This window comes from Nerophis ophidion, linkage group LG10, assembly GCF_033978795.1.
Source record: "Nerophis ophidion isolate RoL-2023_Sa linkage group LG10, RoL_Noph_v1.0, whole genome shotgun sequence".
Taxonomy (NCBI): domain Eukaryota; kingdom Metazoa; phylum Chordata; class Actinopteri; order Syngnathiformes; family Syngnathidae; genus Nerophis; species Nerophis ophidion.
The window spans coordinates 62551395-62579212 of NC_084620.1; the positions used below are offsets into that span (position 1 = coordinate 62551395).

The window sequence follows — 27818 nt, forward strand, 5'->3', positions numbered from 1 at the left end:
CTTGGGATGGTTTCCTGTGGACGGGACTCTCGCTGCTGTCTTGGATCCGCTTTGAACTGAACTCTCGCGGCTGTGTTGGATCCACTATGGATTGACCCGCTCGACATCCATTGCTTTCGGTCCCCTAGAGGGGGGGTTGCCCACATCTGAGGTCCTCTCCAAGGTTTCTCATAGTCAGCATTGTCACTGGCGTCCCACTGGATGTGAATTCTCCCTGCCCACTGGGTGTGAGTTTTCCTTGCCCTTTTGTGGGTTCTTCCGAGGATGTTGTAGTCGTAATGATTTGTGCAGTCCTTTGAGACATTTGTGATTTGGGGCTATATAAATAAACATTGATTGATTGATTGATTTATAATTGAATCACTTGTTTATTTTTCAACACTGTTATACAATTTAATAAATCAGAAACTGATGACATAGTGCTGTATTTGACTTTTTTATCTCTTTTTTTTTTAAACCAAAAAAGCTTTGCTCTGATTATCAATCAATCATCAATCAATGTTTATTTATATAGCCCTAAATCACAAGTGCCTCAAAGGGCTGCACAAACCATGACTTCGGTAGGGCCCACATAAGGGCAAGGAAAAACTCACCCCAGTGGGACGTCGACCATGATGACTATGAGAAACCTTGGAGAGGACAGAAAGCAACGGATGTCGAGCGGGTCTAACATGATATTGTGAAAGTCCAATCCATAGTGGATCTAACATAACCATGAGAGTCAAGTCCAAAGTGGATCCAATATTTTAGGTGGTACTTGAATGAAAACAAATGTACATCACTGAAAAAAGGTTGAGAACCACAGGAATAGAATATAATAGAATAAAAGTAGAATATAATAAAATACAATAGAATAAACATTGAATAAAAATATTAATAGAATAATGTAAACTAGAAGTAGAGTACAGCAGAATAGAACACAGGAGATGTGTGGGATCGACTTCCCAGCATGCTCTCTGGCTGCAAAGCGATGTCGGCCATCTTGGAGTGTAGCGGGGAAGAAAGATTGATGCGGTAAGGTCTTTTTAAAAATAATAATTTTTAATGTTTTTTATTGTATTTCTGTCAATTGCACTTTTTAGCGAATAAAAACGCGGTAGCGTGTCCGCGTCCAAGCCGGGGGACTGCGACCCAGAGCGGACACAATGAAGAGCTTTCTCCCGCCAGTAGCCTCCTTGCTTTTTGTTGTTGTTGTTGTTCGAGCAGCTAGCCCACATTTTGGGCCCCAAACGGAACTAAAAGGCTTTATTCTGCGGCGCGGATCCAACAACCTCTGGGAATAACTCGGTGTGACTAAAAAGTGTGTTTTGGAGCATCCGGCGGGTGCACGGTCAGTCTTTCTGAGGCTGCATTAGCATCATGCTAACTTGCTGTATATGTTCATTGAAGACACTGCTGGCTTCACTGGCCTCGCTGCAAACTTCACTTTTACTTCAGCAACAATGTGCATCACAGCCGATAGTTTTTTTTAGGACAGAGCACATTAATAACCGCACTGCTCGCGTTAGCTTCCGTGGCTAACTCGCGGTTTGCGACAGTGCCGCACAGTGTCAATCATGATCCTTCATTAAATCTTATAATCGGAACATGACCATATATGGAAGAATGAAACAAATACGTGGGACTGGAACACATTTGTGTGGTTACACGGGAGATTGGCTCACCTAAAAAGCTCGACTTGTTAGCACAAACATGCATGCGTTGCTTCGACTGGAGAAATCTCTCTGTGTGGAGCCGAGCAGACATGTCAACCGTGGCCACGCCCACTTCCTCACCTGCCCAAGAAGTAGTCAGGTGAGTCGGGTTCATCACTATGACGTAGGGCTGTGCGATATGGCCTTTTTTTTAATATCTCGATATTTCTAGGCGGTACACAATATACATCTCGGTATTTTCCCTTAGCCTTGAATGAACACTTGATACATATAATCACAGCATTATGATGATTCTATGTGTCTACATTAAAGGCCTACTGAAATAATATTATCTTATTTAAACGGGGATAGCAGGTCCATTCTATGTGTCATACTTGATCATTTCGCGATATTGCCATATTTTTGCTGAAAGAATTTAGTAGAGAACATCGACAATAAAGTTCGCAACTTTTGGTTGCTAATAAAAAAGCCTTGCCTGTACCGGAAGTAGCAGATGATGTGCACGTGACGTCACTGGTTGTGGAGCTCCTCACATCTGAACATTGTTTACAATCATGGCCACCAGCAGCGAGAGCGATTCGGACCGAGAAAGCGACAATTTCCCCATTAATTGGAGCGAGGATGAAAGACTCGTGGATGAGGAAAGTTAAAGTGAAGCACTTGAAAAAAAAGGCGACGGCAGTGGGAGCGATTCAGATGTTATTAGACACATTTACTGGGATAATTCTGGAAAAGCCCTTATCTGCTTATTGTGTTAATAGTGTTTTAGTGAGGTTATAAAGTCATACCTGAAAGTCAGAGGGCTGCGGTGACCGCCAGTGTCTCTAAGAGAAGCCAATGGAGGAGTCAAGATCACAGCTGCCTTTTGGACAGCTGCTGCAGGAGGATGCTAACTGCTAAGAGCCGACTTAATATTGCAATTTTCTCATCCAAAAACTTGCTGGTTGACATGTGGTAGAGAAACATGTTCGCTAAAGCTCCACAACAAACAAAGAAACACCGGCTGTGTTTCGGTTGCTAAAGGCAGCTGCAATCCACCGCTTTCCACCAACAGCATTCTTCTTTATAGACTCCATTATTAATTGAACAAATTGCAAAAGATTCAGCAACACAGATGTCCAAAATACTGTGTAATTTCGCTATTAAATCGGACGACTTTTAGCCGTGAGTGGTGCTGGGCTAAAATGTCCCCTCCAACCAATAACGTCACAAGCTCGCGTCAACATAAGCATCATCATTCCGCAATGTTTTCAATAAGATACCTTGCTAATAAAAAATCCTTGCCTGTACCGGAAGTAGCAGACGATGTGCACGTGACGTCACTGGTTGTGGAGCTCCTCACATTTGAACATTGTTTACAATCATGGCCACCAGCAGCAAGAGCGATTCGGACCGAGAAAGCGACAATTTCCCCATTAATTGGAGCGAGGATGAAAGACTCGTGGATGAGGAAAGTTAAAGTGAAGCACTTGAAAAAAAAAGGCGACGGCAGTGGGAGCGATTCAGATGTTATTAGACACATTTACTGGGATAATTCTGGAAAAGCCCTTATCTGCTTATTGTGTTAATAGTGTTTTAATGAGGTTATAAAGTCATACCTGAAAGTCAGAGGGCTGCGGTGACCGCCAGTGTCTCTAAGAGAAGCCAATGGAGGAGTCAAGATCACAGCTGCCTTTTGGACAGCTGCTGCAGGAGGATGCTAACTGCTAAGAGCCGACTTAATATTACAATTTTCTCATCCAAAAACTTGCTGGTTGACATGTGGTAGAGAAACATGTTCGCTAAAGCTCCACAACAAACAAAGAAACACCGGCTGTGTTTCGGTTGCTAAAGGCAGCTGCAATCCACCGCTTTCCACCAACAGCATTCTTCTTTATAGTCTCCATTATTAATTGAACAAATCGCAAAAGATTCAGCAACACAGATGTCCAAAATACTGTGTAAATACGCGATTAAATCGGACGACTTTTAGCCGTGAGTAGTGCTGGGCTAAAATGTCCCCTCCAACCAATAACGTAACAAGCTCGTGTCAACATAAGCATCATCATTCCGCGATGTTTTCAATAAGATACCTCGCTAATAAAAAAAGCCTTGCCTGTACCGGAAGTAGTGAAGCTCCTCAAATCTGAACATTGTTTACAATCATGGCCACCAGCAGCAAGAGCAATCCGGACCGAGAAAGCGACAATTTCCCCATTAATTTGAGCGAGGATGAAAGATTCGTGGATGAGGATATTGAGAGTGAGGGACTAGAATAAGAAAAAAAAAGATGAGGGCAATGAGAGCGATTCAGATGTTTTTAGACACATTTATTTGGATAATTCTGGAAAATCCCTTATCTGCTTATTGTGTTACTAGTGTTTTAGTGAGCTTATATAGTCATACCTGAAAGTCAGAGGGGTGTGGTGACCGCCAGTGTCTCTGATGGAAGCCATGGAGGAACCAAGAAAGTCGCAGCTGCCACCTCTTTGACAGCTGCAAGAGGACGCAAGCTCCGCTCATGTCTCCGTTAAGAGCCGACTTATTACCACAATTTTCTCACAGAAACCTGCCGGTTGACATGTGGTAGAGAAACATGTTCGCTTGACCGCTCTGTTCCATCTTAAAGCTTCACAACAAACAAAGAAACACCGGCTGTGTTTGTGTTACTACAGCCAGCCAAAATACACCGCTTTCCACCAAATGCATTCTTCTTTATAGTCTCCATTATTAATTGAACAAATTGCTAAGGATTCAGCAACACAGATGTCCAAAATACTGTGTAATTGTGCGATTAATTTGGACGACTTTTAGCCGTGAGTGGTGCTGGGATAAAATGTCCGCTACAACCAATAATCGTCATCATTCCACGACGTTTTCAAAAGGACACTTTGCGGGAAATTTCAAATTGCAATTTAGTAAACTAAACCGGCCGTATTGGCATGTGTTGCAATGTTAATATTTCATCATTGATATATAAACTATCAGACTGCGTGGTCAGTAGTAGTGGGTTTCAGTAGGCCTTTAAAGCATTCTTGTTCATACTGCATTTTTTTGTAAGGGGTGCCGCAAGTTGGCAGACCCGTCAGCGATCCTGTTCTGTCTCCCTGTAATGTTTGTCTGATCTTGAATGGGATTGTGCTGAAAATTTTAATTTTCCTGAAGGATTAAATAAAGCAATATCTGTCTATCTAAATCAGGGGTAGGGAACCTATGGCTCTAGAGCCAGATGTGGCTCTTTTGATGACTGCATCTGGCTCTCAGATTAATTTTAGCCAACATTGCTTAACACAATGAGTAATGAATAATTCCACTGGTAATCAGTGTTAAAAATAACATTCAAAATATAAAAAAATTCTCATGCATTTTTATCCATCCATCTGTTTTCTACCTCACCTGTTCAAGAAGTCAAGAATGGTAAGAAGTATTTTATTCATTATTAGTTAGCTTCAGAATAAAAATGTTATTGAAAAGAATAACAAGACGTGTTATACCCTAATGTTGGTTCTACATAAAAATGGACACATTTAGTTGTAATCAGTGTTAAAAAAATATTATGTGGCTCTCACGGAAATACATTTTAAAATATTTGGCTTCCATGGCTCTCTCAGCCCAAAAGGTTCCCGACCCCTGATCTAAATATATGCTCATTTTAAACTTTAATGCAGAGAAGCAAATCACAACTAAGTCAATTGACCAAAACTGTATTTATTAAAGTTATTAGCAGGTGGCTTTTCAAATGATGCTACATATTAGCAGTAATGCTACTATTGGTAGCAACGGTTGTGCTCCACACTTGACAAATTAAAGTTGTCTATTCGACATCTTCTTGCCTGAAGCCGAACCACCGCCAGACGATGGACCTCCTGCTGTTTTTCTTGGGAATTAATTTTTCCCTTCATTCGCACCTTCTTGCTCTCGTATTACCACTCGCACGGCTTCGCGAGCATCACAGCTAACGTTACCCAGTCTGCTACCTCTCTCCCTGTGAGGGCGTATACGTATGTGACGTATGAGGTGACAGTATGTGACGTGTAAGTATGTACGCTTGCTGTCTGTGAGAAGGAGACACAAGAAGGAGTGGGAAGAGCCTGTAGTGTGATGCCCGCAGCTAAAAGCAACTGCGTGAGAACGTATACTCGAACATCACGATATAGTCATTTTCTATATCGCACAGAGACAAACCCACGATATATGACGTCATTTGTTTATGACAGGTGACACACGGGTATGTTTGGTGCTAACCGGAAGAAGTTCATGGAGGGGGGAGTAGAGAGCGACTACACGGACGAGTCCAGCCTCTACTACGGCCAACAGTCCATGTTCCCCCCCCACCGGACCGAGAAAGACGTAAACCTATTTTTATTTTTATTTTTTAGAAACTTGGTCACTTGCTAGAGTGAACGCTTCAGGATGTCTTTGCATTTCAGATGTTGGCGTCTTCCTCGGCATCGTCACCGGGTCAGCTGTCACAGCTGGGGGCGAGTTTGTACGGTCCTCAAAGTAAGACGCCAAGGCGGGAGTGGGCCTTGTCACGCCAAATTTCTTCCCCCCTACAAAAACCTTCCCCCACATTCATGATTAATACAGACGTTTTGTTAACGCTATATTATAAAAAAAAAATAAAAAAATTTACAAACACAAGCTATGGGATGACGCATTTACTTCCGGGGTCACGTTTCCTCTTATGTCATCCCATAGCTTCCATCCATCCATCCATCTTCTTCCGCCGCTTATCCGAGGTCGGGTCGCTGGGGCAACAGCCTAAGCAGGGAAACCCAGACTTCCCTCTCCCAAGCCACTTCGTCTAGCTCTTCCCGGGGGTCGCAAGAGCTAGCTTCTGTAGCCGAGGATCGGACCGCCAAGTGCCCTGTCTTCGGCTGCCGCCCAGCTCACATTGCACCCGACCTCTATGGCCCCTGCTATGGGTGGTGAGCCCATTGGAGGGGTGACCCACGTTGCCTCTTCGGGCTGTGCCCGGCCGGGCCCCATGGGAACAGGCCCGGCCACCAGGCGCTCGCCATCGTTCCCCACCTCCGGGCCTGGCTCCAGAGGGAGGCCCCGGTGACCCGCGTCCGGGCGAGGGAAATCCGGGTCCATGTTTTTTCTTCTTCATAGAGGTCTTCAAGCTGCTCTTTGTCTGATCCCTCACCTAGAACCTTTTTGCCTTGGGAGACCCTACCAGGGGGCATAAAGCCCCCGGACAACATAGCTCCTAGGATCATTGGGACACGCAAACTCCTCTACCACGGTAAGGTGGCAGCTCAGAGAGGAGTTCCCATAGCTTGTGTTTGTAAATTGTTTTTTAAATTTGTTTATAATATAGCGTTAACAAAACGTCTGTATTAATCATGACCCCGGAAGTAAATGGGAGGGGGAAGGTTTTTGTAGGGAGAAGAAATTTGGCGTGACAGCTTCAATACATCGCCGTCTTTCCCTCACTTCCTGTCTGTCTCTGCAGGTGCGCTGGGCTTCCCCATGCGCAGCATCAACAGCAGCGCAGCACCGCCATTAAGTCGAACCGGCCTCAATCAGTCGGCCAGCCAACTGTCCGGTCACTCCAGCACAGCCAACAGCAGCATGCATACGCCCCCCTCGCCCAGCAGGTACGCCCGCTAAAGCCCCCTCAGCCGCCTGAGCTCGCCCGCTCATTTACGTCTCGCCCGCAGGGGGATTCTCCCCATGAACAGCCGCAGCGTCCTCAACCACAATCAGCAGGTAGGCGGACCCACCGGCCAGCCAATCGGGATGGGAGGGGAGCGTGGAGGCGGAGCCGGTGGGAGGAGCGCAAACATGGGGAGTCCCAGCAGGTCGTCGCCCAGCATCATCGGGATGCCCAAGCAGCAACAGTCGCGACAAGCTTTCACCATCAACAGGTAGCACTTGACACCTTTCATCTTCACCACACCTGGACGACCAGAAGACAAAACGTATGTGTGTGTGTCAGCATGTCAGGTTTTGGCGTGAGCAGAAATCCTGGCTACAACATGAACAACTCTCTAGCCAGCAACATCTTCAACGGCACAGGTAAGAACGCCTCACCTGAGTCCCGTCCCGCCCTCTCACCCGTGCCCCGCGTGTGCAGACGGCAGCGAGAACGTCACCGGGTTGGACCTGTCCGACTTCCCAGCCCTAGCGGACCGCAGTCGAAGGGACGGAGGCTCCAATCCTACGCCGCTGCTCAACCCGCTGGCCGGGCGGGCGCCGTACGGTGAGCGAGTTCTGTTAGCTTGCGCGGTGGCGACACCTCTTGACTCTGTGCGCCGCCCCTGCAGTTGGCATGGTAACAAAGCCGTCTAACGAGCAGTCGCAGGACTTCTCAATACACAACGAAGACTTCCCAGCGCTCCCTGGGCCTAACTACCAAACGAAAGACCCGAGCGTCACCAGCGAAGACAGCAAAGTGGTGCGTTGTGCTCTCTCGGTCAGTTCGTCACTTTCCGTCACCTGACTCTTTTTTTTCTCCACCAATCAGAGTCTCAGCTCATCAGGTAAGCCCACCTCCAACTCAGACGGTCCAAAGTTTCCAGGGGATAAAAGTTCTGTGACGCCAAGTAACAACAACCAGCAGAAGAAAGGCATCCAGGTGCTTCCTGACGGTGAGACGTGCGAGCACCCGGGCCACGCCCCAACATCCTCTAATTTCAATGTGTGTGTGTATTGTAGGCCGCGTGACCAACATCCCGGTCGGCATGGTAACGGACCAGTTTGGAATGATTGGCCTGCTGACGTTCATCCGGGCGGCGGAGACGGACCCAGGAATGGTGCACCTGGCGCTGGGTTCTGACCTCACCACACTGGGCCTCAACCTCAACTCCCCGGAGTACGACCTCACGTCGCCATAGCAACACCGCCAGTCGAAAGGTCGCTCACTACCTCTCTTCTCTCCTGCCAGGAATCTCTATCCCAAGTTCGCATCTCCCTGGGCGTCAGCGCCATGTCGACCGCAGGACATCGGTGAGTTTGGTGGGCCGAACGAGCCTTTGATTGATTGATTGATACTTTTATTAGTAGATCTCACAGTTCAGTATATATTCCGTACAATTGACCACTAAATGGTAACACCCGAATAAGTTTTTCAACTTGTTTAAGTCCACGTTAATCAATTCACACTTGTCTCTAACTTGTCGTTTGTCTCCGCCTCCTCGCAGACTTCCATGTGCCGTCAGAGTATTTGACCAACATCCACATTCGGGACAAGGTAGGCGCTCCAGTGCACCTGCGTGTGTAAGCTTTCCACATGCATGTTTGTGCTCTGCAGCTGGCCGCCATCAAGCTGTCCCGATACGGCGAGGATCTTCTCTTTTACCTCTACTACATGAACGGCGGAGACCTGCTGCAGCTGCTGGCGGCCGTGGAGCTGTGAGAACCCCGCCCGCTCCCAGCATGGCGTCACCGTTGGCGCGCTGACTCGATATGTGTGTCTGCAGCTTCAATCGGGACTGGCGGTACCACAAGGAGGAGCGCGTGTGGATCACCAGAGCGCCCGGGATGGAGCCCACGTTGAAGACCAATGCTTACGAGAGGGGGACGTACTACTTCTTTGACTGCCTCAACTGGAGGAAGGTCGCCAAGGTGACCAGGTGCACACGCACACACAAACACACGGCGCTTGGAACGCTAACATTCCTTCTTGCTCTCAGGAGTTTCATCTGGAATACGACAAACTAGAAGAGCGGCCTCACGTTCCCTCCACTTTTAACTACAACCCCGCCCAGCAGGCCTTCTGATTGGCTGTGGCGCAGCTGCCTGCCTGCCTGCCATAGGTGCATCGGACAGACTCCTCCCCCTTCTTCATTTCCATTTCTTTGACCTCATTGTTTCCATCGTCAGGTCATTTCGCTATTGAAAGAGGACAAAATATGTTGTCAGCTGACAGGGAGCCACCCTCTGTCATGTTTACTTCTACCCGGCAACAACGGACGCTGACACTCAAGCTTCCTCCAAAATGTCCCGACATTCCTTTAGCTGGCTTTAGGGGGCGCCAACACTCGTTTCCAAGGAAACCACCACAGACAGTCTCCAGGGACCCAGGTTGGCTACCATGACAACAGCTGGCAGCAGCCACGCCAAGGACACGCCCACAGAGCCATGTGACCTGGACTCAATATGGCAGCTAGTGTTTTCATAGCAACAAATAAATATTCTGTTAATGAAAGTAATGAGTCAACTCTCCTTCATCATCATCATCATCATCACTCAGCGCCCTGATTGGCCACCTGTGTCGTGACTGTTGTCTGGGCTTGGGTGCAGAAGAGACCCACCCGTGACGTCACTCACTCTCATTTTGACTGCGACCGAACGTTCTCAAAAAATAATGACGTCCTCACCACGAAAACAATCTTGTCGGTGTCGGGTTGAGTCACACGATTTGCTTCGCTGGGTAGCCGCCATCTGTCGCCGCCGTCTGGCTCAGAATCTCGCAGCAGTCAGGTGACGTTATCAATCAATGCATGCCCGGCCCACTCAGAGGATTAGCTCACGGGGAACAAGATGGAAATTAAAGCTCCAATATGTAACAAGCCTACCTCATCTTGCGTGTGCGTGCGTGCGAGAGGGTGGGGAGGGAAGGGGAAGCAGAGAGGACACATTTGGACTCAAGAGAGCAGCCGTGCTTTTGCTTGCCGCGCCTCTACCCCCTCCTCTTTTTCTCCTCCATGCCGGGGAGGAGAGTGTGTGTGGCGGCCATGGCAAAGGCGCGTGTGTCGTTGGAGTTCTCCGAGGCGGAGGACCGCAGCATCCGGCTGGGATTGTTCCTGATGGCGTGCGGGGTGTTGAGTCTCTTCATCCTGGGTTTCTGTTGGATCAGCCCGGCGCTCCACAGCCTCAACAGCAAGAGCGCCAATTGCACTGTGAGCTCTTTTTTTCTTATTTTCATGCAACACAAGTGATTATTCTTCTTTATCTTTCTGCAACTTAACCAAGATGCACAGTATGGATTTTCTTGTGGCTGCAGTAGTGGTTCTCAAACTTTTTTCCACTAAGTACCACTTCAGATAACACTTGGCTCTCCAAGTACCACTATAATGACCAAGATTAAAATACAGTAGCGTAGTAGGCCTAAGTATTCATTAAACGTCATTTGGACAGTAACACTGTGTTTGAATTAAAGGAAAATAAAACACTGTACTTTAATCAAGTGATTGTTTGACGTACAACTCGATGGACCCCGTCTACTATTGGTACACGTGCTAGAGTTTGAGAATCACTGAGCTACAATATAAATTCTGCTCATGTGCCCTTCCTGCTTCCTCCTGTAGGTGGTGTCAGTGTTGCGTCCGGAGGAGACATTTGCGTGCGTGTTCACCTGTGGCGCGGCCTGCAAGGGCACGTCGTCGTATCCTTGCCTGCAGGTCTTCGTCAACAACTCCGAGTCTTCTACTTTAGCTCTGTTGCACTTTGACGAGCAGCAGCTGGTTCTCAACCCCAAGGTACAGCCCACTTTTCATCAGCCATTGGGAAAAGTGTCTGCTAGTGTGACATTTAAGGCCGAGGGAGGTCAGGGGATGGAGGTGTTCGGCAGCCATGACATTGCTGTGTCGCTACTGCAACAGAGTAAATATAGAGGAAGACGGCGCGCGTCATCCATGCTGCTCGGTCGCCATAGTGACGGGCTGATGTGCAGTAAAGCGTCTTTAAATGACCAATGACATGTGCCTCAACACGCACACACACACACACACACGCGATGCTCATGTTTTCATCACAGATAAAGATGACAGCCAGTAGGCGGGGCCACTGAGTAATTGCTCCTAATCAGTAAAGTAATTTCCTTCTTAATACCTAAATTACGCACACACAGACTGAGCTCAACAGCAAACTCGATGAAGCAATTTCCGGAGAATGTTCCAATCCTGAAGCCGAACTGAAATGCGATATTAAATATAAATATTGAAAAAAGTAGCAGAGGTGGGACCAAGTCATTGTTTTGCAAGTCATAAGTCTCAAGTTTTTACCCTCAAGTCCAAAGTCAAGACTGGAAAGTCTCAAGTCAAGTCCCAAGTCCTGCATTTTTGAGTTTTGAGTCCTTTCAAGTCTCCCGTCCAAAGGCAAAACCCAGTAACTCAATTTTGGTCAAAACTGCGCTGATAATAATTTTGGAGTTCCCAGGTGATATGCTTTACATTAGTGTATGCGATATTGTAATTTGTTCCGTAAGTAAGCAAGGCAGGACCTAGCAACTACCACATGACTGCATAGATACAACAGAAAAACCTAGTATCTCAAGGGACCAATCGGAGCTTCTTTGTCAGTCGCCTTATTGTCTTTAATGAGACATTTGCACGAATTGGGGCCGACTGTCAACCTGATTATGTGATATTAAGGCACCTGGGGATATTTGGAAGATTGGCCCAGGACGTTGCAAGCACTTGCATTGTATTGTACTTGATTCTTCCCCTTGCATACTCTTTTGGGCAGATGACTGTGGAGGTCAAATTAAAAAACTGGACGCTGTACACGGCTCTTGCCCAATGTGCAAACGCAGAATGGGGCCCACCCGAGATTGTGATAAAATATCTGGAGAAAGGGCACACGTTCATGAGAGCAGATTCAATCCATGGCTCAATCGGCAAGAAAATGAAAGCTCAAGAAAACAATCTATACGTTTGATGACTTTGTAGATCTTTGTAAGACAGCATCAAGATAGATTGGTTTTCCTTTGTTTTCTCAAAATCAGCTAGAAGTGAGTTACTAGGTTTTGCCTTTGGACGGGAGAAGTCCTTTTAACGATAGACTAATATATTTGTAGCAAGTCTAGTCAAGTCAAAAGGCTCAAGTCCAAGCGAAATCACAAGTCATCGATGTTAAAGCCTAAGTCGGGTTGCGAGTCTTTTTACATTTTGTCAAGTTGAGTCTAAAGATGGGCTTCACGGTGGCAGAGGGGTTAGTGCATCTGCCTCACAATACGAAGGTCCTGCAGTCCTGGGTTCAAATCCAGGCTCGGGATCTTTCTGTGTGGAGTTTGCATGTTCTCCCCGTGAATGCGTGGGTTCCCTCCGGGTACTCCGGCTTCCTCCCACTTCCAAAGACATGCACCTGGGGATAGGTTGATTGGCAACACTAAATGGGCCCTAGTGTGTGAATGTGAGTGTGAATGTTGTCTGTCTATCTGTGTTGGCCCTGCGATGAGGTGGCGACTTGTCCAGGGTGTACCCCGCCTTCCGCCCGATTGTAGATGAGATAGGCGCCAGTGCCCCCCGCGACCCCAAAAGGGAATAAGCGGTAGAAAATGGATGGATGGATGGGAGTCTAAAGATATCAGAGCCCACACCTCTGATAAGTAGGATAGGATAGCAATACTACATATCGCTCACTAATATGTATAGATAGAAGATTAAATACAACAACAAAAAACACCAATTGCACACCACGATAAAAAAATCAAAGTAATCACAGAAGTTCATAGTAACGTCTTATAGCTGTGGGTAGAAAAGACCTGCAGTAGCACTCCTTCATGCACTGGGGATGTAACCGTCTAATGCTGAAGGAAGTACTGAGTGTGAGATACAACAGTATGGATGTCAACTTGGTCAGCATTCTTTGGTCAACCACCTCAATGCTGTTTTGTGGGCAGCCTAGGATGGCGTCAGCTCTCTTAATCACTTTATTAAAGGCCTACTGAAACCCACTACTACCGACCACGCCGTCTGATAGTTTATATATCAATGATGAAATATTAACATTGCAACACATGCCAATACGGCCGGTTTAGTTTACTAAATTACAATTTTAAGTTTCCCACAGGAGTTTCCTGTTGAAAACGTCGCGGAATGATGACGCGTGTTTGTGACGTTATTGGTTGGAGGGGACATATTAGCCCAGCACCACTTAGGCTAAAAGTCTTCTCTTTTCATCGCGCGATTACACAGTATTTTGGACATCTGTGTTGCTGAATCTTTTGCAATTTGTTCAATTAATAATGGAGACTATAAACAAGAATGCTGTTGGTGGAAAGCGGTGAATTGCAGCTGCCTTTAGCATCGAAACACAGCCGGTGTTTCTTTGTTGTGAAGCTTTAACACAGAGCGGTCAAGCGAACATGTTTCTCTACGTCAACCAGCAAGTTTTTGGATGGGAAAACTGTGATATTAAGTCGGCTCTTACCGGAGTCTTGAGTGGATTACGCGACTTTATCCTGCAGCTCAAAAAGGCAGCTGTGATCTTGGCTCCTCGGCTTCTCTCAGAGACACTGGCGTTCACCGCAGCCCTCCGACTTTCAGGTATGACTTTACAATCTCACTAAAATACTATTTACACAACAAGCAGATAAGGGATTTTCCAGAATTATCTGAGTAAATGTGTCTAATTACATCTGAAACTCTCCCACTGCCGGCGCCTTTTTTTCCTCATCCACGAATCTTTCATCCTTGCTCAAGGGGGCGGTATAGCTCGGTTGGTAGAGTCGCCGTGCCAGCAACTTGAGGGTTGCAGGTTCGATTCCCGCTTCCGCCATCCTAGTCACTGCCATTGTGTCCTTGGGCAAGACACTTTACCCACCTGCTCTCAGTGCCACCCACACTGGTTTAAATGTAACTTTGATATTGAGTTTCACTATGTAAAGTGCTTTAAGTCACTAGAGAAAAGCGCTATATAAATATAATTCACTTCAAGTTAATGGAGAAATCGTCGCTTTCTCAGTCCGAATTGCTCTTACTGCTGGTGGCTCACATTATAAATAATGTGAGGAGCCCTCACACCGGTGACATCACGCGTACATCGTCTGCTACTTCCGGTACAGGCAAGGCTTTTTTATTAGCGACCAAAAGTTGCGAACCTTATCGTCGATGTTCTCTACTAAATCCTTTCAGCAAAAATATGGCAATATCGCAAGTATGACACATAAAATGGACCTGCTATCCCCGTTTCAATAAGAAAATCTCATTTCAGTAGGCCTTTAAGTCTGTTCCAGTCTCTGACCGTGCTGCCTCTACCCCAGCAAACGACGGCATAGAACACCGCAGAAGTCACAGAGTCGTAAAAGGTCACAGCAGTGACCCGAACACCCCGAAGGAGCTCAGTCTCCTCAAGAGGTGTAGGCGACTTTGACCCTCGGTCCAGTTTACTGTTGAGATGAACTTCCAAGTATTTAAAAGAGTCCACTATTTCTATATCTGATCCCTGGATGTTCACCGGTGTGGGTGGTGGAGCTGACCGCCGGAAGTCAATCAATCACAAGCGTTTTTGTTTTACTGGTGTTCAAGTGCAGGTGATTATGTGCACACCAGTCAACAAAGCCTGAGATGACTTCTCAGTATTCCTGCTCGCTCCCCTCAGATACACATTCCACTAAGGCGGAGTCATCCGAGAACTTCTGCAGATGGGCAGAGGTTGAAGTCATGCCTGAAGTCTAAAGTATAGAGCATAGGTGTCAAACTCTGGCCCGCCGTGTAATTTCATTTGGCCCTTGAGGCAATATCAAATTAACATTAGAGCTGGCCCGCCGGTACTATACAGCGGTGCCGCTGTAACACCGCATTCACCGATTTCCAGGGAGACTCTCGAATTTCAGTGCCCCTCCCGAAAATCTCCCGGTGCAACCATTCTCCCGAATTCCACTCGGACAACACTATTGGGGGTGTGCCTTAAAGGCACTGCCTTTAGGGTCCCCTACAACCTGTCGTCAAGTCTGTTTTTCCTCCTCACAAACAGCGTGCCGGCCCAGTCACGTAATATATGTGGCTTCTACACACATGTAAGTAAATGCAAGCCCGCATACTTGATCAACAGCATACAGGTCACACTGAGGGTGGCCATATAAACAACTTTAACACTGTTACAAATATGCGCCACACTGTGAACCCACACCAAACAAGAATGACCAACACATTTTGGGAGAACTTCCGCACCGTAACACAACATAAACACAACAGAACAAAAACCCAGAACCCCTTGCAGCACTAACTCTTCCGGACCACTACAATATACACCCCCCCTCCCCGCTACCAATAAAACCCCCTAACCCACCCACCTGAGCCCCGACATTAACTGAGCAGTAAAAAGGCCTGAATTGTTGAATTATTCATTATTTTATTTTCAAATGTATTAGCCTCTGGAAAAAGTTAATGTTGATATTTACCTCAGAAGGCTGCAAATACAAAAGAGGCATTACATTTTTATTTAAATTTGATTTGATATGCCATTGATATTTTTGTATTATTATTGTTATTATTATTTGAAACTCAATTTTGCATGTCACTATAAAGTTATATAAGCCTTGCTTGTTCAATATTCAATGAAAAACTTGTTTGGGTCCCTATTGTGCCGATTGTATTGTACCATATGTCCTGGCAAGAAATCTGCGTTCAAAGGACTCCGGCTTATTAGTGATTCCTAGAGCCCAAAAAAAGTATGCGGGCTATAGAGCGTTTTCCGTTCGGGCTCCAGTACTCTGGAATGCCCTCCCGGTAACAGTTCGAGATGCTACCTCAGTAGAAGCATTTAAGTCTCACCTTAAAACTCATCTGTATACTCTAGCCTTTAAATAGACCTCCTTTTTAGACCAGTTGATCTGCCGCTTCTTTTCTTTCTCCTATGTCCCCCCCTCCCTCGTGGAGGGGGTCCGGTCCGATGACCATGGATGAAGTACTGGCTGTCCAGAGTCGAGACCCAGGATGGACCGCTCGCCTGTATCGGTTGGGGACATCTCTACGCTGCTGATCCGCCTCCGCTTGAGATGGTCTCCTGTGGACGGGACTCTCGCTGCTGTCTTGGATCCGCTTGAACTGAACTCTCGCGGCTGTGTTGGAGCCACTATGGATTGAACTTTCACAGTATCATGTTAGACCCGCTCGACATCCATTGCTTTCGGTCCCCTAGAGAGGGGGGGGTTGCCCACATCTGAGGTCCTCTCCAAGGTTTCTCATAGTCAGCATTGTCACTGGCGTCCCACTGGATGTGAATTCTCCCTGCCCACTGGGTGTGAGTTTTCCTTGCCCTTTTGTGGGTTCTTCCGAGGATGTTGTAGTCGTAATGATTTGTGCAGTCCTTTGAGACATTTGTGATTTGGGGCTATATAAATAAACATTGATTGATTGATTGATTGATATTAAAAGGTTAATTTGTTTAACCTCGGCCCCCGGCTTTGTTCAGTTTGAAATTTTGGCCCACTCTGTATTTGAGTTTGACACCCCTGGTATAGAGCGTGAAAAGGAAAGGTGAAAGCACCGTGCCTTGTGCTGTGCTGCAAACTACCACATCCGAAGAACATGTGCAGCCGGTCGATGAGGTAGTTAATGATCCATGCAGCCGGGTGATGGTTGGCTCCTGCCTCTTCCAGTTGGATGGTGTTGAAAGCACTGGAGCAGTCAAAGAACAAGACTGTCACCGCACATCCTGCGGTCTCCAGGTGGGTGAGTGGCCGATGCAGCAGGTCTGCAAACTGCAAGAGGTCCATTGCTGACACGTCTGCGCTCATAGGTGGCTGAGGTTTATCCGCTCCATGGTTTTCATGAGGTGGGAGGTCAGAGCAACAGGTCTGAATTGGTTCGGCTTCTTGCAGGCTATCCGTGGATCCTTAAAAAGTCTTAAATTCGTGTCTCTAAAATTAAGGCTTTAAAAAGTATTACATTTATTAGAAATTCCTAAAATGGCCTTAAATTCAGTACTCAATGGTCTTAGTTTTTTTTTCAGGGCACGTTTCTGAGTAAAAGTGAGTGATTTCAGCTCACTCATTTCTTCTTTGTATCTCTTCAAGAGATACAAAGAAAAAATGAGTCAGCTGAAAAAAAAAGAGGCAGAACTCGTGAATGAGAACAGCCAACTGAGGCTCATTTGAGTGTGTGTTCAGTGTTTTGTTGTTGATGTTATAATACTGTTTTGCACTATTATTGCACTATCCTTGACCAAATGTAATTTATTTTTTACCCTCACCTCGGTTATCATGTTTTTACTGGCGTTGGTGTTGGTTTGTTTGTTTTGGATGTCAAAGTTTTTGGATCTCTCCAGATTTTTGATAAGCTGTTTGGCAGACTGGTGCTTATCAGTTTCCATCCATCCATTTTCTACCGCTTATACCCTCTTGGGGTCGCGGGGGGCGCTGGCGCCTATCTCAGCTACAATCGGGCGGAAGGCGGGTTACACCCTGGACAAGTCGCCACCTCATCGCAGGGCCAATACAGATAGACAGACAACATTCACACACTAGGGCCAATTTAGTGTTGCCAATCAACCTATCCCCAGGTGCATGTCTTTGGAAGTGGGAGGAAGCCGGAGTACCCGGAGGGAACCCACGCATTCACGGGGAGAACATGCAAACTCTACACAGAAAGATCCCGAGCCTGGGATTGAACCCAAGACTGCAGGACCTTCGCATTGTGAGGCAGACGCTACAGGGTGCTAAAAGGGTGCTAAAAGCGAGCACCAATAGACTAAAAAATAGCTTTTACCCAAGAGCCATAGTAGCACTAAACAGGCACTGAGTGTCCATATGTCCATACTGTCCTCATGTGTAATGTTTAAATGTTTTTCTATTTTTTTTGGACTACAATGTGAAATAATGTTTTATGTATGTATACATAGATACATCTGTCATCTCTATCTTTTTTTTTTTATTTATTTTTTATTTATTTATTTATTTTATTTATTTTTTTAAATTTATACTACCATATTGTATATGCACCTTAGGAGGAGCTGCTCCAATTTCGTTGTTCTTTGAACCTGTTCATTGCAATAATGACAATAAAACTCTATTCTATTCTATTCTATTCTAACCCCTCTGCCACCGTGAAGCCCTGCTTATCAGTTTGTTTATTGATAAACATACAAAAAGTAAACTTGACTGATTGTCATCGAGGTTGTAGTACAGTGGGATCCCCAACCATCGCTTATATTTATAGATTTTTTATTATTTTTTTCGGTCTTAAATTTCATTCAAGGTGGCATTAAAAAGGTCTTAAATTTGACTTGCTGAAACCTGCAGATACCCTGTCTTGGGATGAGGTGTTTTAGGGTTTGGAGCCGCATAGGAGGACTTCCAGAGTGTACGGACTTTTTCCAGGCGGAGGCTCAGGTTAAAAATGTAATGAACCACAACCACTAACTGGTTCGCACAGTCCTTGAGTAGCCCGGAACTGATGTCATCTGGGTTTGTAGACATCCTGACCTTGTTTCTTCCCAACTCTCTCCTCACTTGACCCAGACTGTTGGGTGCGGTAAACTGGGTTGGTGGGTACTGGGGGGCTGACTAAGAAGGGTCTGTTAGAAAAGTGTAAACAAAACAACTGGGCAAGTGTGGAGTGGTGTGGATCCGAAAGGGTTTCAGTGGGGCCACAGTCAAACCTGTTGAAAAAAACATTGAGGTTGTTGGCCCACTCTTGATTGCCAGAAAACCTTGTAACCACTTCCACCTCCTCCATGACCTTAAATCTGTCTCAAGCTGGTCCACACTTCACGGATGTTATTTTGCTCCTGCCGTTGTTCCGTTTTTTGTTTTTTTCTTTCTTAAAGGCCTACTGAAATGAGATTTTCTTATTTAAACGGGGATAGCAGCTCCATTCTATGTGTCATACTTGATCATTTCGCGATATTGCCATATTTTTGCTGAAAGGATTTAGTAGAGAACATCGACGATAAAGTTCGCAACTTTTGGTTGCTAATAAAAAAGCCTTGCCTTCACCGGAAGTAGCAGACGATGTGCGCGTGACGTCACCGGTGTGAGGGCTCCTCAAATCTGAACATTGTTTATAATCGTAGCCTCAAGCAGCGAGAGCTATTCGGACCGAGAAAGTGATGATTTCCCCATTAATTTGAGCGAGGATGAAAGATTTGTGGATAAAATAGAGAGAAGCACAAAAAAAAAAAGAAAAAGCGACGGCTCCGTGTGGCAGCAGTGTGAGCGTTTCAGATGTAATTAGACACATTTACTGACACGATGGCGAGGCATAATGGATGCGTGTTGCTACCCCAGGGATGCAAGAGGACCAGGACAGGCAGGAATTGCAGGTAAGATGAGATTTAATACAAAACATAAAATAACACTGGTACAAAATATAAATAAAAGGCGTGCCGAACGCACGGAGAGCTAGGCTAATAATTAGCAACGAGAGCAGAGTACAGGAATAGAGGTGCAGTGGGTACGCGAAGCTAAGGCGAGACTTAGCAATAGTGATTACAAAAAGAATAACCAACGTGCGTGTTGCAAGTAGCAAACAAACCAACCAGAAGGAACTGAGGTAGCAGGCAGGACTAAATACTAAAGCAATCAATGAAAAACAGGTGTGCGTCGAAAACAAGGGGGGGTGGAACCAATGTGAAACCATGGAGACCAGATAAACAGGAAGTGCTCAAACTAAGGAACGGAAGAGTCCAAAATCACAACAATTTACTAGGATAATTCTTGAAGATCCCTTATCTTCTTATTAGATTAGATTAGATTAGATAGTACTTTATCTATTCCGTCAGGAAAATTTAAATTTTCACCACAATCCCATTCAAGATCAAACATTACAGGGAGACAGAACAGGATCGCTGACGGGTCTGCCGGCTTCCAGCGCCCCTTACAAAAAAGATGAGATACAGGTAAACAAGGGCGGGGGAGAAAAAAATAGAAGATTAAAATAAAATAAAAATAAAAATCGGTCTTAGCCTGAGCCCTGGAGAGGGGGTGCAGACTGAGGCCACGGGAAAAAAAACAACTCATAGCCATAGTACACATCCCTCTCACATGTGTGTAAGAGGGAAACATCAAACATCAAAGAACACAGAGGACATTAAAGACATTAAAGCAGAAGATACAAGCAGACACTTCTGCATACAGCTATGAATAAAAAGTAAAAGAAACATATCCACTGTGGTGGCCTCTGCGGTGTTCCACGCCATCGTCCGCTGGGGTGGAGTGAGCATGGCCAGAGACAGGAGCAGACCCAACAAAGCAACCAAGACAGCCGACTCCACTCTCGGCCAGTGTCCAGTCCGCATGGATGAGCGAGGATACGTCCAAGGTGACTGAGGTGTCCGACACCTGTTCACCGCTTATTGTTTTAATAGTGTTTTAGTGAGATTGTAAAGTCATACCTCCAAGTCGGATGGCTGCGGTGAATGCCAGCGTCTTTGATGGAAGCCACGGAGGAGTCAAGATCACAGCTGCCTTTTTTTGACAGCTGCTGCAGGAGGAGGTCCAAAAAAAGTCTGCGGGCTATAGAGCGTTTTCATTTCGGGCTCCAGTACTCTGGAATGCCCTCCCGGTAACAGTTTGAGATGCTACCTCAGTAGAAGCATTTAAGTCTCACCTTAAAACTCATTTGTATACTCTAGCCTTTAAATAGACTCCCTTTTTAGACCAGTTGATCTGCCGTTTCTTTTCTTTTTCTCCTATGTCCCACTCTCCCTTGTGGAGGGGGTCTGGTCCAATCCGGTGGCCATGTACTGCTCGCCTGTGTATCGGTTGGGGACATCTCTGCGCTGCTGATCCGCCTCCGCTTGGGATGGTTTCCTGCTGGATCCGCTGTGAATGGGACTCTCGCTTCTGTGTTGGATCCGCTTTGGACTGGACTCTCGCGACTGTGTTGGATCCATTGTGGATTGAACTTTCACAGTATCATGTTAGACCCGCTCGACATCCATTGCTTTCCTCCTCTCCAAGGTTCTCATAGTCATCATTGTCACCGACGTCCCACTGGGTGTGAGTTTTCCTTGCCCTTATGTGGGCCTACCGAGGATGTCGTAGTGGTTTGTGTTGTGGTTTGTGCAGCCCTTTGAGACACTAGTGATTTAAGGCTATATAAGTAAACATTGATTGATTGATTGATTGGCACAGTAGAAGAGTGGCCGTGCGCAACCCAAGGGTCCCTGGTTCAATCCCCACCTAGTACCGACCTCGTCACGTCCGTTGTGTCCTGAGCAAGACACTTCACCCTTGCTCCTGATGGGCCCTGGTTAGCGCCTTGCATGGCAGCTCCCTCCATCAGTGTGTGAATGTGTGTGTGAATGGGTAAATGTGGAAGTAGTGTCAAAGCGCTTTGAGTACCTTGAGGGTAGAAAAGCGCTATACAAGTACAACCCATTTAACCCATTTATTGATAATCCACTGATGTCTCCGGTAAGAGCCGACTCAATATCACAATTTTCCCATCCAAAAAACATGCTGGTTGACGTAGAGAAACATGTTCGCTTGACCGCTCTGTGTTAAAGCTACACAACAAAGAAAGAAACACCGGCTGTGTCTCGGTGCTAAAGGCAGCTGCAATCCAACAGCATTCTTCTTTGACGTCTCCATTATTAATTGAACAAATTGCAAAAGTTTCAGCAACACAGATGTCCAAAATACTGTGTAATTATGCGACGAAAAAAGACAACTTTTAGCCGTAAGTGGTGCTGGGCTAATATGTCCCCTCCAACCAATAACGTGTCATCATTCCGCGACGTTTTCAACAAGAAACTCCGCTGGAAATTTAAAATTGTAATTTAGTAAACTAAAAAGGCGGTATTGGCATGTGTTGCAATGTTAATATTTCATCATTGATATATAAACTATCAGACGGCGTGGTGGGTAGTAGTGGGTTTCAGTAGGCCTTTAAACCTCCTGATCTTATTGATTCTGCTGGATTCTTCTCCGCCTTGTTTCCTGAGGTGAAAGCCCTCTTCTTCTCGTTTAGTAGAGTTCAGCTCGGTGGCGGCCAAGGGTTTATTGTTAGGAAAACACGGGACCATCATGGAGAGCACCGTGTTTTCCACACAGAAGTTTATGTGTCCTGTGATGCACTCAGTCCAAGTTTCGATGTCCTCACCATGTGGGCTGCAGAGTACATCCCAGTCTGTGGTGTGAAAACAGTCTCTCAACTGCTCACATGCCTCCTCCGTCCACTTCATCACATTTCTCCTTTGTGGTGGCTGTTTTTTCACCACCATATGAATGTGGAAATGGTTTTAATATTGAAAAAACAAAGCTGTACTTTAACGTAGTATGAATCTAGAAATGCATAATGTATGTTGGTATAAGTGTGGATATCGAACAATTAAGTATATTAGATGGCAGAGGGGTTAGTGTGTCTGCCTCACAATACGAAGGTCCTGCAGTCCTGGGTTCAAATCCAGGCTCGGGATCTTTCTGTGTGGAGTTTGCATGTTCTCCCCGTGAATGCGTGGGTTCCCTCCGGGTACTCCGGCTTCCTCCCACTTCCAAAGACATGCACCTGGGGATAGGTTGATTGGCAACACTAAATTGGCCCTAGTGTGTGAATGTTGTCTATCTGTGTTGGCCCTGCGATGAGGTGGCGACTTGTCCAGGGTGTACCCCGCCTTCCGCACGATTGTAGCTGAGATAGGCGCCAGCGCCCCCCGCGACACCGAAAGGGAATAAGCGGTAGAAAATGGATAGATTAAAAAAAAAAATAGAACGCTAACGTGAGCATGCTAACAGAAAGATAACGACAATAACAAAATATGACTCTTATCTCAAATCTCGTCTATACCTGTAAAATAAGCTGGACATTTATGTGAACATGCTAATTAGGGGTGTGGGGAAAAAATCGATTCGAATTTGAATCGTGATTCTCACGTTGTGCGATTCTGAATCGATTCTCATTTTAGAAAAATCAATTTATTTAATTTTTTGGGATCAATCCAACAAAACAATACACAGCAATACCATAACAATGCAATCCAATTCCAAAACCAAACCTGACCCAGCAACACTCAGAACTGCAATAAAGACACAAACACGACACAGAACAAACCAAAAGTAGTCAAACAAAAATGAATATTATCAACAACAATATCAATATTAGTTATAATTTCAGCATAGCAGTGATTAAAAATCCCTCATTGACATTATCATTAGACATTTTTAAAAATAATGAAAAAGAACAACAGTGTCTCAGTGGCTTACACTTGCATCACATCTCATAAGCTTGACAACACACTGTGTCCAATGTTTTCACAAAGATAAAATAAGTCATATTTTTGGTTCGTTTAATAGTTAAAATGTTGATAAAACATTGTCCTTTACAATTATAAAAGCTTTTTACAAAAATCTACTACTCTGCTAGCATGTCAGCAGACTGGGGTAGATCCTGCTGAAATCCTATGTATTGAATGAATAGAAAAATCCTTTTAAATGGGGAAAAAAATCGTTATTGAACGAGAATTGTGTTAAATTGAAAGAAAAAAATCGATTTTGAATCGAATCGTGACCCCAAGAATCGATATTGAATCGAATCGCGGGACACCCAAAGATTCGCAGACCTAATGTTAATAGTTGATTTGCTAACATGTTAGCATCTAGTAACACAATATCGTAATTGTACTCGTGGCAAAATAACTGATAAATAAATGATAAATGGGTTGTACTTGTATAGCGCTTTTCTACCTTCAAGGTACTCAAAGCGCTTTGACACTACTTCCACATTTACCCATTCACACACTGATGGAGGGAGCTGCCATGCAAGGCGCTAACCAGCACCCATCAGGAGCAAGGGTGAAGTGTCTTGCTCAGGACACAACGGACGTGACGAGGTTGGTACTAGGTGGCGATTGAACCAGGGACCCTCGGGTTGTGCAGGGCCACTCTCCCACTGCGCCACGCCGTCCCTTAAACTACAATGTTAGCCTGCTAGCAAATATTTGACTCTTAGGTGTATACCTAATAGGGAAATAATAATACATATTTCTGTCAAGTTGCCTTTCACGGCACCCAAGGTCGCTGTACAACAAATAAAAGTAGTACATCGTTTTACAATAAGCAAAAATAATGCCAAAATTAGCATGCTAATTTTAGCAACACTAGCAAATTAGCATTAGAAAGTAAAATTCGTTACCTTAGGTCGACCTTGAGACCTCCGAATTCGAGAGATTTGTCGGGGTTAAGGGGGAAGAGTATATATATATATATATATATAAATATATATATATATAGTACAGTACACAGTTATGAAAACACAGTTCTACTAAATGTACTGTACTTGCTGCTTACTTAAAAAAAAAAACAACACTTACCTTTTACTATTTGAGTAGCTTTCGTTCTGCCATTTGAGTACTGGCGAGCGATCTCTGAATACGGGAACATATACTTCACGGATTTGTTGAAAACATCCGCAAATGAGAACAGGATGTTACCTGCAGCTATCAGCATAGCCATCTTTGTCTCGGCATATGTTACACCCTCGGGTCTCCATTTAGCAAGGTGGCCCATAGTACCGGGCGTTGCCGCCTTGTGCTTCTCTGATTGTTCAAGAGTGACTATATCCGTTTGGCCACCGTGTCCAATGTTGAAGTCTGATCTACAAAATTTGCAGGCAGCATACCCCTTCCCCTTCGAGCTGTCCTGGATGAACTGAAATTCTGGTTTTCAATCATTCTGGAACTTGCAAGCGTACTTCTTCTTCTTACTCGTCGTCGCCATGACTGTCTCTTCTTCGTTCTTCTGCTTCATGTCCTTCTTGTTGTTGTGTGTGCAGTTGTGTACTCTCCAAAAGCTGTAGATGTTAAAAGGTCTGTGAGTGAAATGCACGCCCCCAATATTGTTGTTCGGCTGGAAATCGGGAGAAATTCGGGAGAATTGTTGTCCTGGGAGATTTTCGGGAGAGGCACTGAAATTCGTGAGTCTCCCGGAAAATTCGGAAGGGTTGGCAAGTATGCCTTAGGTGTACGCCTACAAAATTAGCTAAAAGTCTTGCTTTTAAATGAAGAATAAAATATTAAATTTATAGTGTGAGTGCTTTGGGGCATTAAACATATACAAACCCTGTTTCCTTATGAGTTGTGTTAGATGTAAATATAAACAGAATACAATGATTTGCAAATTCTTTTCAACCCATATTCAGTTGAATGCACGACAAAGACAAGATATTTAATGTTCAAACTCATAAACTTTGTTTTTTTTTCCAAATAATAATTAAATTAGAATTTCATGGCTGCAACACGTGCCAAAGTAGTTGGGAAAGGGCATGTTCATCACTGTGTTACATCACATTTTCTTTTAACAACACTCAATAAAGGTTTGGGAACTGAGGAAACTAATTGTTGAAGCTTTGAAAGTGGAATTCTTTCCCATTCTTGTTTTATGTAGAGCTTCAGTTGTTCAACAGTCCGGGGTCTCCGCTGTCGTATTTTACGCTTCATAATGCGCCACACATCTTCTATTGGAGACAAGTCTGGACTGCAGGCGGGCCAGGAAAGTACCCACACTCTTTTACTACCAAGCCACGCTGTTGTAACACGTGGCTTAGCATTGTCTTGCTGAAATAAGCAGGGGCGTCCATGATAACGTCGCTTGGATGACAACATATGTTGCTCCAAAACCTGTATGGACCATTCAGCATTAATGGTGCCTTCACAGATGTGTAAGTTACCCATGCCTTGGGCACTAATACACCCCCATACCATCACAGATGCTGGCTTTTGAACTTTGCGCCATTAACAATCCCGATGGTTATTTTCCTCTTTGTTCTGGAGGACACCACGTCCACAGTTTCCAAATATAATTTGAAATGTGGACTCGTCAGACCACAGAACACTTTTCCACTTTGCATCAATCCATCTTAGATGATCTCGTTCTTTGGTGTTGTTGGTAAATGGGTTTTGCTTTGCATAGTAGAGTTTTAACTTGCACTTACAGATGTAGCGACCAACTGTAGTTGCTGACAGTGGTTTTATGAAGTGTTCCTGAGCCCATGTGGTGATATCTTTTACACACTGACGTCAGTTTTTGATGCAGTACCGCCTGAGGGATCAAAGGTCCGTAATATCATCGCTTACGTGCAGTGATTTCTCTAGATTCTCTGAACCTTTTGATGATTTTACGGACTGTAGATGGTAAAATCCCTAAATTCCTTGCAATAGCTCGTTGAGAAATGTTGTTCTAAAACTGTTCGACAATTTGCTTACAAATTGGTGACCCTCGCCCCATCCTTGTTTGTGAATTACTTAGCATTTCATGGAAGTGGCTTTTATACCCAATCATGGCACCCACCTGTTCCCAATCAGCCTGCACACCTGTGGGATGTTCCAAATAAGTGTTTGATGAGCATTTGTCAACTTTATCAGTATTTATTGCCACCTTTCCCAACTTCTTTATCACGTGTTGCTGGCATCAAATTCTAAAGTTAATGATTATTGGCAAAAAAAAAAATGTTTATCAGTATGAACGTCAAATATGTTGTCTTTGTAGCATATTCAACTGAATATGGGTTGAAAATAATTTGAAAAATCCTTGTATTCCGTTTATATTTTACATCTAACACAATTCCCCAACTCATATGTTAACGGGGTTTGTACATGCAAGTAAATTGCGACCTAAACGTAGAAGAAAGTGTAAGTTGTGGTTTGTCCAGTGTTCCTACGTCCCGCCGTGTGAACGTGACAACCGGAAGAACCTCGAGAGCGTCCTCCGGTGGGAGGAGTACTTCAACCGGCAGCTGGCGGGTCAGAGCTTCACCTGCTTTTTCAACCAGCACAGGAGGTGAGTGTGCACGTCGCACCGTGGCGGCCGCAGGAAGCTCCTTTACCGCTGTCTTCGCAGGCCCGACGACGTCCTGTGGCGGCGCTCGCAAGACGCCGTCGTGCTGCTGCACTGCTTCCTGTGGCCCGCGGCGTCGCTGTTCCTGGGCGCGCTCATCGTGCTGCTGACGGTGTGCGCGCGCACCCTCGCCGTGCGCGCCGAGGCGCTCCAGAACAGGAAGTCCTCCTACCGCTCGTGCAGGGAAGCGGCGAGGGCGCGCTGCTTTGGCGAGAACGCGGACACGAACTTCGACCCCGAGCTGCTGTTGTCGTCCAGTCCGCTGTTCTCCGTGCGGCGCCGCGAGCGAGAACATTGAGGGGAGGATTTTTTTCCACCCGCCGGACCTCAAAGACGTAGTGTCACGTGATCTTTTTCCTCACTTCCTGTTCTTAAGGGTTGTCCATTTTGGACGCCGACATGTAGCGCTTCGAAGTTTGAATGTTTCAACTCAGGTCCTGTTTGTCGGTCTGTGGCTCCGCCCTCTTTCTGTACCATGTGACCCTGGTAGCCGCTTGCAGTGCCTAATACACCTTTGAATAAAAGTCTTTATCAGGCTCGGGGTCTTTCTGTGTGGAGTTTGCATGTTCTCCCCGTGAATGCGTGGGTTCCCTCCGGGTACTCCGGCTTCCTCCCACTTCCAAAGACATGCACCTGGGGATAGGTTGATTGGCAACACTAAATTGGCCCTAGTGTGTGAATGTGAGTGTGAATGTTGTCTGTCTATCTGTGTTGGCCCTGTGATGAGGTGGCGA

General features: G+C 45.5%; 2 protein-coding genes across 2 annotated transcripts; both read left to right on the forward strand.

Annotated features, from left to right (window-relative positions):
• Nucleotides 1-920: 920 nt before the first annotated feature.
• On the forward strand, nucleotides 921-9792 carry LOC133561148 (CCR4-NOT transcription complex subunit 2-like). Its single transcript, XM_061914399.1, has 15 exons — nucleotides 921-1014; nucleotides 5852-5984; nucleotides 6065-6137; nucleotides 7096-7240; nucleotides 7304-7510; nucleotides 7582-7661; nucleotides 7720-7845; nucleotides 7910-8040; nucleotides 8110-8233; nucleotides 8301-8457; nucleotides 8530-8591; nucleotides 8786-8835; nucleotides 8896-8996; nucleotides 9065-9209; nucleotides 9278-9792. Exons 2-15 carry the CDS (start codon nucleotides 5865-5867, stop codon nucleotides 9362-9364), a joined length of 1608 nt encoding a protein of 535 aa, XP_061770383.1. The 5' UTR covers nucleotides 921-1014; nucleotides 5852-5864; the 3' UTR covers nucleotides 9365-9792.
• Nucleotides 9793-10213: 421 nt separating this feature from the next.
• On the forward strand, nucleotides 10214-27620 carry LOC133561149 (calcium-activated potassium channel subunit beta-4-like). Its single transcript, XM_061914400.1, has 4 exons — nucleotides 10214-10486; nucleotides 10895-11065; nucleotides 26900-27027; nucleotides 27088-27620. The coding sequence occupies exons 1-4, from the start codon at nucleotides 10292-10294 to the stop codon at nucleotides 27380-27382; spliced, it is 789 nt and encodes a 262-aa protein (XP_061770384.1). The 5' UTR covers nucleotides 10214-10291; the 3' UTR covers nucleotides 27383-27620.
• Nucleotides 27621-27818: the final 198 nt, after the last annotated feature.